This window comes from Panthera pardus, unplaced genomic scaffold, assembly GCF_024362965.1.
Source record: "Panthera pardus isolate Hobbes unplaced genomic scaffold, ASM2436296v1 HiC_scaffold_13, whole genome shotgun sequence".
Lineage (NCBI taxonomy): Eukaryota > Metazoa > Chordata > Mammalia > Carnivora > Felidae > Panthera > Panthera pardus.
Window position 1 is genome coordinate 80,887,805 of NW_026526688.1, and position 13,294 is coordinate 80,901,098.

A 13,294-nucleotide genomic window follows, 5' to 3' on the forward strand; every position below is an offset into this window, starting at 1 on the left:
CATAGAAAGTCTACAAGTAAAATTGCCATTATTGTAATTATAGGAGATTGTTGGGAGGCCAGGCAATGTGATCCTCTTCTTGAGACTGTGAATTAAGCAGGGCTTTGTAATTTGTAGTTGGACGGGTGGAAAGAAAAGAAAACATTGTCAGGCCTCTTTTGCTGCCTATGTATTGTTGGCTAATTGAGTTCATTAATTGAACTCAAAATTGTTGGATACCTGCTATGTGCTAGATTAGTGGTTCTCAAAGGGTGAACCATAAGCTCAGCAGCACCAACTTCAGTGGAACCATATTGGAAATGCAAATTCTCAACATCCTCCCCAACCTTCTCTGAAGATGGGGCCAAGAAATCTGTGTTTTAAGAAGCCCTGCAGGTATTTCTGATGGGCTAGAGTTTGGGAACCACTGCCCTAGATGTAAAACGTAGTCACTCTGCTGGGCTCTGGGAATATAAATATAAATGAGATCCTGTCCCTGACCTTCTGGAACATACAGTGTAGTGAGAGAAACAGATTTGTACACAAGAGCAAGACTAAGGATTCTGAGAGGAACAGTGCAAACGCAGAGCCACAAAAGAGGGGGCGGCCGAGTCTGTGTTTGAGGAGGAGGGTTTGGAAAGCATTCCTAAACAAGTGATACGTGAATTAACCCTTAGAAAAGGACCAGAACTTTTCCAGTTGCGAGTGGGGAGGAAAGGTATTCTATGGCAAAGAGCGCGCGAGCACTTGGTGCTGGGTAGACATGCACACATTCCTCAACTTTTAGAGAGCAGCTCCTGGAGCCGCCTGGGTGGCCCAGTCAGTTGAGCGTCCAACTTCAGCTCAGGTCATGATCTCACAGTTTGTGAGTTCAAGCCCCTCGTAGGGCTCTATACTGACAACTCAGAGCCTGGATCCTGCTTTGGATATTGTGTCTCCCTCTCTCTCTGCCCCTTACCCACTCATGCTCTGTCTCGGTCTCAAAACTACACATTAAAAAAATTTTTTTTTAAAAAGCACCTCACCTCCTGGAGAGGAGGGGTTTTGTGTTATGTTCGCTGTTGGATTCCCAATGCCTAGAACATGCTCCTGCCTCACAGGAGGCACCAGTAACTATTTGAATGATCAAACACAAAGGTCCTGAATTTTCACATGTTTAGTTTTCGCTGCAACATTTCTTCTCTCCATGATATTAAAACAAATAAAACAAACCTAATTGTGAGTTCTCTGCTTCAAAGCATTGTATCTCTAAAAGAAATTAGCCAGTGACCGGATTGTTCATTTAACACACTGTATATTAAAATACGGGTTGGCAGTGTGAGACTATCACCTTTAAATCTGCCAGGGTAGCTCAATGAAGCACAGAGCACTGGCCTGATACATCCTTATCTTGCACCTGCAACTCTATCCAAATGGACAAATTATTGATGCTTCTTATAAACACACTGGTCTTCACAATAGAAACCATGACAGGTTCCTCATTAAAATGTGAAGAACAGAATATCCCTCGCACATACTTCCTTCTGCTTTAGTTAAAATCAACTCTGCATACAAAATGATGGGGTCTTGTGCTTTTCTGGTCATGCTCTCATATGTTACCTGATGCCAGATGCTCACTCTTCTTTCTTCTGTACTTCATAGCGTCAGAAACGTCCCCAAGAGCATCTCTGCATCTTCACATTGACCACCACGACAGGTCTGTTGCCGATTCAAAAGAAAGGACTCATGCCAAATTAGACCTCAGTACTGAGATCTCCTTCCTTTCAGAACCACTTCTAAGAGAGCCATCCTGCGGGATTTCTTCCCCAGCATCACTGCGTACCTAGTCTGGCTTCATGAACCCTGTTAGTTGCATCCCTGGCCAGCTTGCTCTGGCCTCTGATCTGACAAAGTGGGAAGCTCCTCTAACCTGTGTTCCCAACCAAGTAGACCAGAGATCACAGACCTTTTAGAGGACAAAGGGACTTTGGAGATCACCTTTTCTATTGCCTTCTAGGAACACAACCCTTCTAAACATTGAACATGGACATGGTCTATTATGTGATGGATGGAGAAATTAAAATATATAACAAATTTTAAAGCTAAAGCTGACGTGAATTTTCCTTTACCTCTCTTATCTCCAAATGCAATCTTTTAGATAGAATTGGGATTAAAAATAACCCCCAAATTAACTTAATAAATGAAGTGATGTTTTAACTTTTCTCTATTTGATCTCTGCGGTTACTGCTCTCCAGCAATACTTTTTTGTTAAACAAGCAAGCCTTCCAGTGTAGGAGAACTATGATCACAGAGTAGATTTGGCTGAAGACTTGCTTGAACGGGTTTGAGAAGCATAGCCAATTTCACATCATAAGGCAAGTATTAGAGGTGTTAATTACAAGTCATTTCTGCCTGGACCTCAGTTTTCACATCTTTAAAAAGAGAGAATGGGATTCCAAGTCTTTCAGGGGTAGGATTCTATTAAGTTTTAGGTCTTTCCCTCCAGAGCAGCATTAAGGAGCTAAGGAAGGGTGTGGAGGAGGGCTGAGGGCAGAGAACACGCAAAGCTCACTCTACTTCTTATACGCACACACACACCTCCTTCCTTCACGTGGTTCTCATCATGTCTAGATGCCCTTTGTTTCTAGGTGCATATTAGAATTAATTGTGTTACCAGTGATAAATAAGCAGTGGAAAAAATAATACCAGGTGATTGTATAACACCACTGATAATAAGAGGTTTTTAAAATATACTTAAGTTTTGTGTTTTTGTAACTTTAGAAAAAATACGGATACGGTTTTGAATGAGTGTGACACTTTTTAGCACCTTATATTTACAGATTACTTCATCTTGTTAGTCGTGCACAGCTTTATTATCTGCAAACTTATTATCTCTGCCAGGTATTGGGTCAATAAGCACTGGGTTTACAGAGGGAATATAGCTTGATATGGTTATTCATTAAGACATTTTAAAGACACATTAAATAACAGTAGAGTTGAGATAGAAAGGGGAACAGAAGAGCACCTGGGTGGCTCAGTTGGTTGAGCATCCAGCTCTTGATTTTGGCTCAGGTCATGATCTCACAGTCATGAGATTTAGCCCCATGTCAGGCTCAGAGCTGGGTGCATGGAGCCTGCTTAAGATTCTCTCTCTCCCTCTGCCCCACCCCCCATGCTTGAGTGAGAGTTCTCTCTCTCCCTCTCTCTCTCCCTCTCTCTCTCTTTCTCAGGAAGGGAGGAAGGGAGGGGAGGGAGGGAGGGAGGGAGGGAGGGGAACAGGGATATGTGAGATTATCTACCCATGAGATTCCAGGCAAGAATTGACAGGTTTTACTTGAAGGTTATCACCCTGAATCCTACTGCCTCTCTCCAAATATTGTGAACCTTATGGATAGAGCATTGAGCTGGATGCTTTTGAACTTGAAAACTTTGTTCTTTAAATTTTATCTTTCAATTCATCCAGTGCCTCAGTTTCTCTATAAAATATATAGTTTTAAAATTTCAATTCTTACCCCAGGAGCATCTTTAGAGTTAATATTTGTGGAAAGAAGGGTATATTTATTAAATACCTTGCACTTCAAAGACATAGTTGTTCTAAAATAGGGTGGAATTACTGGCTTTTAATACTTTGGCTTCTCATAAAAAGAGACCTCTAACATCCATGTAGCATGTAACACACCAGGAATTCTAGGTGTTCTTCACCAGTTTCACTTTTTCTGTTTGTCTTTCTTCATTTCTTTAGTTTATATTGGTTCTGGAGGAAAAGGTTAGGGACTACAGTTTTTGTGAGTTAAACTCACAGCCAGTGGTCAGTGCTGAAGCTAGTATTAAGTGAATGCAGGCCATTGGTGGGCAGAACATACATTCTTGGCATATTGAGTGCATATAGATTGGAGCCAAGGATGGGGACAGAATTTCATAAAATCCACCATGGTGTAGATAAGATTTTGGTAAGCTAGTTCATGCAGGAATTAGAAGTCAGTGAAAACACTGACCCCACATCATTTCATCTGAGCTAATGACTTCATTTATCTAAACGTTTCATTTGTTTCATTTGTTTTATTCTATGCCCTCATTCATTACTACCTCAAAGTCTTTCACAAAAATTATCTTTTAAGAGGTATTTCCAAGTTTAATTAAACATAGGAAATATAAAAATTGAGGTTTGGTCTGCAGGGGAAGGGTAAAAGTTCCAAGTTCCAGGGAGATTACTTGATGGCTTGAAAGAACCTGGCTGCAAAAGGGCCTCATAAAAGAGATAAACATCTATTGAACAGGCTATTGTTTGTCCATAGAGGTTTGAAAGCCAGAAGGAGGTTTCAAAAGCCATTACAAAGTTAATAGGAAGCTTGCAATTCTTGGTGGTTGAGACTAACAGTGAGTATAGGACTGTGTTTACAGATAAACACTACCTATGCTACGGACAGTAAAATCTTTATGAAGCCCAGAGTGCCATCATTAGTAAGGACGAACCAAAAAATGAGGAGGGAGGCAAAAAGAGAGATACACTGAAACTTTACGTTGAAAAATAATTTATGTTCCAAGAATTCCCGTTTCCTAGATTTTGTGTAAGAGTAAATTTTAAAGGTATAGGAGATTCATTGGCTCTGTTTTGAAGTAGAAAAGTTAGAAACTATTTCATTTGCATACATAGAAATGTGATCTTGATAAGAGAATAATGAGACACAGTATGTTTGTCTTAGGGATCTACAGACAAGTGAAATAGAAAGCATACAAACTGTGGATTATAGGTGAAATAGATTGCCATGATTATGGACAGTATGAACAAAGAATGACTTTACTAATCAGCAATGTATTTAATAATAAGCAATTCAAGTTAATTGCAAAAACATAGTTACCATTTTCCCTCAATGGTAGTTTCCCAATAAAAATTATGTATTAAATTACTCAGTCTATTGTGTGCTAAATTCAGAAAATTAAAAGTAACTTCACTTGCTGTTTGTATGTAGCTACCCAATTTTTGGTGGCTGTGAGAGAATTCACTTACTGTGCCATTTAACTAACAGCGATATTTGGTAACCACTTCAAAGTAATTCTAACTCCTCTTATATTCTTGTTTTGCAGCTTGGCTCATCCTCTTCTGTGCCTTTTACATCTATTTTTTCTCAGCTTTTTATGACTGTTGTGGTTCCTCTCATTATTGGACAGGTAAGGTCTCCCTCCAATTTCATCTATTCTTTTTTTGTGTGTGAATCAAATTGTGAATTCTCATGTAATGTCAGGACAACTGAGGCAAAAGATAGCCAGAGGAAGAGACAGTTAAAAGAAAATATAAGACCGTGAAACACAAGGTTTCATCAATCACAATATACCCATATTTTTATTTCTTTATTTAATATCAATCTGCTTTGCAGAGAGCTTTATATAGGGATGCCTGCACAGAATCTTGATTGTTTTAATTTATTATCTCTGCTTTGTAACTACATAGCTCGCTTAAAAATACTTAGTAAATCATTTCCTTATTCTCCTTCTGATAAAGTCTCAGCACTTATGACTATTGTTGGGGAAAAAGCATCTGGCTGGCTGGCTTCCTCACAGCTCTCTTCAATAGCAGTGATCATACTTGTGATCATGTAATTAATAAAATAAACATTTAATTCTATTAGCTCTTAAAATTAGATCTTAGAAAATTTCATTTCCTTTGTCATTCTTATTGAATTAGACTAATAGGAGAAATCCTTATATTTAACCTCTTATAGCAAGTTAATAATAAGCACATAATTGAATTATAACATGCAAATTTAAAAACACTGTAATGGAGCACAGAATTGTACTACTAAAATGAGTGAATCTCAGTGAATCTCAGGAAAACACTGTATGTTAAAAGTACAAATGTTGGTTTAAGAGCAACTAGACTCTAGTTCTTAGTTCTACTTTTTATTTGCTGTGTGACCTTGGGCAGGTCATTTTATCTCCTTAGCTCCAGGTTCATAATTTATCAGATTATATAATGATAGTACCTATCTCAAGGAGTTGTTGTGAGGATTAAATTAAAAGTGGATGCATAGAAAGTTTTCACCATAGAGCCTGGCATCGTCATTTTCAAATTCCCTGTCAATACTAAACAAGAAGCAACTCCTTGAAATATTAACCGTAAATAATTAACTATAAATAATTTGAAATATTAACTATAAATAATGTGTTACATGTACAGACATGTAATATTTACACACTGTCTTAGCTAGGTTCTCTGGGAAACCGTGTGAGACACAGGTTTCCATGCAGGAAGTTGGCTGGGGGAATACCCTTGGGGTGAACACCTTTGGGAAAGTAAGAAAAGTAGGACGGGGAGGAGGTGCAGGATGATGTAGTTCCAGCAAAGGCCTCTAGCTGCTCTGATCCCTCAGAGTCATCCTGTCTAAGACAAGAGTGCCCAGTCTTTATACTCTTGCACTGACTAGGCATTAGGTACTTGCTTCCCTCCACTCCCCGTCAGAGGTATAACCTTGAGAGAGTCTGCTGTCTTAGCAGCAATTCCCATAGAGGCACTCAACTGAGATCTTTGGGACAACCAACATGCCCTGCAGATATGGGAATAAACACTTCAATCAAACGTACAGCATCCACTACATGCCCCCATTTTTTTTTTTTTTTTTTAACTTTCATGCTATACTTAGAAAATGGACTAAGTTTAGGGTTAAAGGGAAAGACTTAAAAGTAGTCGAAGAATACCATTTAATTAAATATAGAATGAAGGGTGCCTGGGTAGCTTAGTTGGTTAAGCATACAACTCTTGATTTTGGCTGAGGTCATGATCCCAGGGTCGTGGGATTGAGTCCTGCTACAGGCTTCACACTGAGCATGGAGCCTGCTTAAGATTCTCTTTCTCTCTCCCTCTGCCCCCTCCCCTGCTTGTGTGCTCTATCTCTCTCTCAAAAAATTAAAAAAAAAAAAAAAAAAAAAAAAAAAAAAATATATATATATATATATATATATATATATATATATAATGATACTTGGAAAACTACTTCTCCTACAGTGCTGCTCACGTCACAGGTATTCTGGATAAATATTATGTCCCCTGCCTAGCCCAATGTGGGGCTCAAACCCACGAACCATGAGACCATGACCTGAGCCAAAATCCAGAGTTGGCCGCTAAACTGACTGAGCCACCCAGGCTCCCCTCCCTCGTTGCTCTTTATTGTAGCACCTTGATTCTTTTCTTGACCTTTGCCACAATATATACTTACCTTTTGTTTGCTTGTTAACTGTTTGTCTCCTGCATTAGACTATAAGCTTCCTGAGTACAGGAGCCATATTTGTTTTGTTTACCATTACATACACAGACCAAAGGCACCCAATAAATAAGTGTGGAATGGGTGAGCAAGGGAATGAATAGGTGAGAGTTTTGTGATCAGTAAGGGAAATGCTGTCTTATAGAAGCATAACAGAACCCACCTGCCCTTCTCAGCTCTAGAGAGTTCAAGCTGTGGATACTGTTAGTTTAAACCCATACTTGTTTTCTCGGTTCTGAAAATAATTCCATATAACCTGAGGATCATATATTCTTTTCTTAGTGGATCTTGGAAATATCTCTGTTAATAAATGTTTGGCTTAAAACATATGGACCAAAAAACCCTTTGTCTATCTTCTAGTACCACAGTCCTTTAATGGCTTTTTTCAAAGAGGAAAACGTTTACATATACCTGCCCACCTCTTGTATTCTAGTCTTAGGAATTAACAATCACACCCCCAGTCTCCAGCTTTAGTAGCCACCCTGCCTCCTCTTTGTCTGTACATCCTCACTCCCTTACATCCAGGCAGTCACTAAACGTCTCCATTTCTGCCTCAGAAATCGTTCAGTCTGGCCTCTGGGACCTCATTCACACTGCCAGAGAGGATGCCACCACTTTGTCATCTCTCATCTAAATTATTGCACTTTCAGAGTGTCTCTCTGCCCTAAGCCTCTTCTGATTCCCAACCAGTGTCTTCACTGCCTCCAGGATAACCCTAAAAAACAAATCAGATTATCTTGTTCTTCTCCTTAAAAACGCCCATTCCTTGTGTGACTCACAAAACCCTTCACAGTCTGGCCCCACCCTGTTTCCTCAGTGTCACCTCCCACCATCCCCTTCGTGATGGCACGTCCCGGGACACATGTGCTCCACTCTCTCACCTGCTCATTCCCCTTCACTGCTCTCTGTTTTTCAAAGGCTTATGGTTCCCATCTTTTCCACCAGCAAACTGCTATTCATCCCATAAGACTCAGTATATAGACGCCTTCTGGTGTGCAGTCAACCTGCTCCAACTCCCCTGATCTAGACTAAATGCCAGTTCTCCCATTGTACTTGATTCATAAATTCATCAGGAGAGATTATAATTGACCTGTGAGCTTCCTAGAAGCAGAGACTCTATTAGTATATTCAATAGCTAGTATACTATATATACTAGTATAGCTAGAATACTAATATTCAATATTAGTATATTCAATATACTCTATTAGTATATTCACACTCAATAGTACGGTGTGAGCTGTATAAAAAGATTGGCTGAAAAAAACTTTGAACTTACCTTCATGAAACCCCCGGCAGCTATTTTACCTAGATCTCCAGCTCTACTGGAGAAAAACACATAATTGGTCTCCTCTTGTTTCAGATTTATGACCCCAAATTTAAAATGTCACTTAACACTTCCTAGAAATCCTACTCTGCTTCTTTACAAGATTATGTCACCCTATCTTCTATTTTCAGGTCTCTTTTACTTCCCCTAATACTCTTCCACTTGCCCATTTCACTTGGGTTTCACTGACCTTTTGCTTCTGTTTCTCAAACATGCCAACTTTGATCCTGCCTTAGAAGCTTTGCACCAACTGTTACTTCTGCTTGGAATACCTCACCTTTCACCTTCGCAGAAAGACCTTTCCTTACCCCTCCTCCAGTGGCTGCCTGTTCACAGCAGTCACTCTCATATCATCCTACTTAGTAGGGATCATTATGTCCCTCTTGTTGATTTGTTTATTGTTTTTGCTTCCTATTTATCTTCTTAAATAGAATATAAGCTCTGTGATACTGGGGACATTTTCTGCTTCTTTATCTCTGTATTTGTTTGCAATCAGTTGATTCCCCTGGACTTTGTGATGTGATCTTTGAGGATCTTAGAAAGGCTCATATATACTTCTTCAGAGGAAGTAGCTGAGGCAAGGTGGTCTCATTTCTCAATTATAACTAGAGACGCCACATTATGAAAGTAAATATTTCTATTTAAATGAGATTTTTATCATTTTAAAATTAGTCTTTTTTAATCTAAATTTTAAAATGAGATTTTTATCATTACCTTTTAAATAAACAATGGGAAGAAGAGGGAAAAGAAAAAGACCAGGAAGGGTGAGTTGAAAATATTTTCCTTCAACTTTTAGTGATGATAAAACTTTATCATTTAATTTTTTACTTTTTATATTTCTTAGAGTTAATTTAATTTTATTTTGTGTGTATGTGTGTTTTCTCCATACAGTACTTCTTTTCGGTTGAAATCATTATTGACTGACTGCAATGTGTCTAGAAATAAATACAATGGTGTTATTGTATATTTCTTTTTTCTTTATAAAACCTTCAATACATCTAAATCCTTGTGACAAATACTTATTTCATGCATTATATTGAGAGAGTTACGAATAAATGTTAATGAAACAGAATACCCACCACCTCTGAAAAATACTTTTCAAAACAGCACACTAAACCCCATTTTTTTTCTGTAAACTTTTGAGGTTGGCTTTTCATAGTCTTTGGCTAAAGCTGAAGGTAATGTTATTAATGCTAGTAAAACTTTGTACTTACAAAATTATATTAGATATGAACTATTTTCATTACTTCACTTGAATGGCTTTGAGAGAAAAGAAGCTGTTACATTATGCAGTGGGATATACTGGTAAACAGTGTTGTGATAGAAACATCAGCAAACTGGGACTTGGAAATAAGAACAGCCATTATTCACCATGTACAGGCCCTGTTTCTGAGACATTTGTTTATTTAATGACTTAATCCTCCCTGTGACTACTACTATATCCAGTTTACAGATGAGGCACAGGAAAGTTAAGGAATTTGCCCAAGATTATAAAGAAGCTCCAAAGTCTATAACTTTAACCATTATGCTGTTGTTTCCTGAGGAGGCAGAGGTGATATTCCTGCTCATATCCCCCTCACTGACCTTTTAACATTATATGCAAGTTGTTTGGGCTCTCTGTGCCTTTGTTACGGACTGTAAACTGAGCAGGATAATATCTGCACAACTTCTCTCGTGAGACGGAAATTAAATAATACTTAAGTAGATGATGGGTGTTTACTGTTCCCATGTATTTTTATTGTTTATGCTTTTTAAGAAAGTATACAGATATTATTCTTAATCTACTCAATATTTAATGAAAATATTTTTAAAGAAAAGTGTTACATAAATTGGATTCGATTTTGTATACCTACCTCTACATTTCAACAGACTATTAAAGAAAACACAAAACACTTTATGAAAATATATGGATTCAGTGGAATCGAGGATAAAAATTGAAGAAACAACCTAAAGTCACCTTGAAGCAAAATAAATCTTTAAAATTCAGACTTAATATGAAAAATTATCCGTCATATATCCCCACTCAAAAATCAATTTATAAGTATAAAGACAGAGTAGAAGGAAAAAAGCATGAAAATACCCTGGAAAAAATTGGAGAAAACTAAAATGATGAATATTACACTTCTCTGTTATCTCAGTATATTAGCATTCTTCACCTAAGACATATCTTCTCAGGTTTCCAGCTTAGAGGTCATAAAGTAATTGATATGTGGCTTCGCTTATTAGAAGTACTGGGGGTCAGATCTGAGTTTCCCTTTAACCCTTCCTGGTGTTTAATTTAAAATAAAATTAGTCAGTCAGAGAAAGACAAAAATCATATGACTTCATTCATATGAGGACTTTAAGAGACAAAACAGATGAACATAAGGAAAGGGAAACAAAAATAATATAAAAACAGGGAGGGGGGACAAAACAGAAGAGACTCATAAATATGGAGAACAAACTGAGGGTTACTGGAGGGGTTGTGGGAGTGGGGGATGGGCTAAATGGGTAAGGGGCACTAAAGAATCTACTCCTGAAATCATTGTTGCACTATATATGCTAACTAATTTGGATGTAAATTTTAAACAATAAAAATCAAATCAAATCAAAATGAAGAAAGTGAGACAATAAATAGCTCCTTGGGGAAGATGTTTTTCCTTCCCTCTCCATAGGGAAAAGCAAGTCAATGAGGTTTTGTCAACTAATGTTGAATGTCTGAGTTTCTTTGAGCTGTGTAGAAGGTACAGATGAATTAGAATAAATTCTGAAGAAAAGCTACACCTGGCCACTTTAGGAAGATGCCTTTTCCCACCTCATCCTGACTTTCCCCACTCCCCCCTCTTCTGAGGCATCTCTGTCAGGTTGGGTTGCTATCTCTAGCAAAGGCTTGTTTCCTATAAGGTTATTAACTGTTTCTACAAGGCAAAGAAATTTGGAGAATTTTAAAATGACATGGATTCTTGACAAATGGAGGATGATTCTGTCAAAAGTATAAATGGCTGAATGAAGAGAAGAGGAGGTTTCTCGAAGTTTATATCCAAAGCATATCTTTAAGGCATATCAACAATACTTCACCCAGTAGTTTATGAAAGGTTTTAACCTTTTTCTTGCTACATGGTACAAAAGCAGCTGCTTTGTGAACTTAATTTTAGAAGAAGATAGAAAATCTCTTTGGAGCCTGGCAAGATATAATATGGTTTACTTAGGAAACACAGACAAATATCACTATAAGACTAAAAACAGTGAAAGACAATCTGTTTTCCCCTAGGGTTATTGTTTCACTTGTGGGTCTGTCTAATTTCCAACTTTCTACTTGTTTTCTGTATCGAGATTAAGTAACCAGCGTTAGCACATTGATGTGTTTAAAAGAAAGATATTTTGGCTTAGGAGGATGCAGGACTTAGGGGTCCATGTTTCTTGACATATTGAAAGAATCCCACTATACTATGAGACTGTAAGTACTTTGTATTGAAGAAAGACATAATAGGGGCACCTGGGTGGCTCAGACGGTTGAGCATCCTACTCTTGATTTCTGCTCAGGTCATGATCTCACGATTCCTGGGTTCAGGCCCCACGTTGGGCTCTGTGCTGACAGTGTGAAGCCTGCTTGGGATTCTCTTTCTCTCCCTCTCTCTCTCTCTGCTTCCCCCCACCATCCTGCCCCTGCTCGGGTGTGCGTTCTCTCTCTCAAAATAAATAAATGAACTTTAAAAAAAAAACTTGAAGAAAGATGTAATTAGGTTGACTAAGCCAAATTGCAGCTTATAAAGTCGATTGATTAGAGATTTTTCTTCTTGGTTTTTAAAATGGCTTTGACTTCAAAGTTATACTTCATTCATATTTATCTTTTTATTTTGTCAGAGAGGTCAGTGGTGGGAGGAGACACTTCTACTTTGGGAATTGGGATCATACATTCTATAACTATTGCAGAGAGGACTTTTGTATCTTTAAGCACTGTATATGCAAACAAGATTGGAGGACAGCATCAGTTTCAATAGTTCTGTGTAATTTCCATTTATTTTATTTCCTAAAGGAGTTGAGTTGTAAAAAATTTGAGCAACTACTAGATTTATGCTACCAAACACAACAGATTATAAAATGACCTTTTAGATGAAATCTCTGTAGTCTTCTAATAAGCAACCACCTACATGGGGACATATCTCAACATGGGGCCATCTGGGGAGCTCAAGCACTATTTTCCAAAATTTGTGTTCTAATGCATCAGTCATAACACTCTGTGACAGAACTGCTCTTACTTCTGTATAACTTACTACATTTTTTAAAAGTAGTCTCTATGCCCAATATAGGGTTTGAACTCACAACCCCCAAATCAAGAGACACATGTTCTACCAACTGAGCCGGTCAGGCATCCCTATACTGTACTGCATGTTAACTTCATAGAAAGAAATGAACACCAGATCAATCACTGTGGTTTGGGATCACATCTACAAAAAGAAAAAAACATAATTTTTTAAAATAAATCCAGCTATTATTTTAATTAAAGATCTGTTTTTTAAAATATTTAACCACGATTTATCTACATATATATAAAAGACTTTCTCTTTCATTCCCACCCCACCCAACCACCGAGGTTTTGTACCTGTACTTGATTCCAACTGGTCTCCCTTTATTAATACTGGTATTTCACTTACAGAGTCCTTGAGAATGGATGAAGTTGATCTAATAGCCATTTGTCAAAAGGTTCTCTTGAGAGTAGTTTACTCTGTTCTTGAGTATCCATGAAGGTATGCTCCATTGCGAATTAAACCTTTTT

General features: G+C 37.9%; 1 protein-coding gene across 5 annotated transcripts in view; it reads left to right on the top strand.

The window, feature by feature from the left end:
- SLC10A7 (solute carrier family 10 member 7) overlaps positions 1-13,294 on the top strand; it is a 250,490-nt gene that overhangs the window by 194,019 nt on the left and 43,177 nt on the right. For 3 of the 5 annotated variants that reach the window (XM_019420816.2, XM_019420803.2, XM_019420811.2), the window contains one exon: positions 5,044-5,127. The exons of the other annotated variants lie outside the window; for them this stretch is intronic. In XM_019420816.2, coding sequence (XP_019276361.1) covers positions 5,044-5,127 — 84 coding nt within the window. The remainder of the gene's footprint in view (positions 1-5,043; positions 5,128-13,294) is intronic. 5 annotated transcript variants of the gene reach the window in all.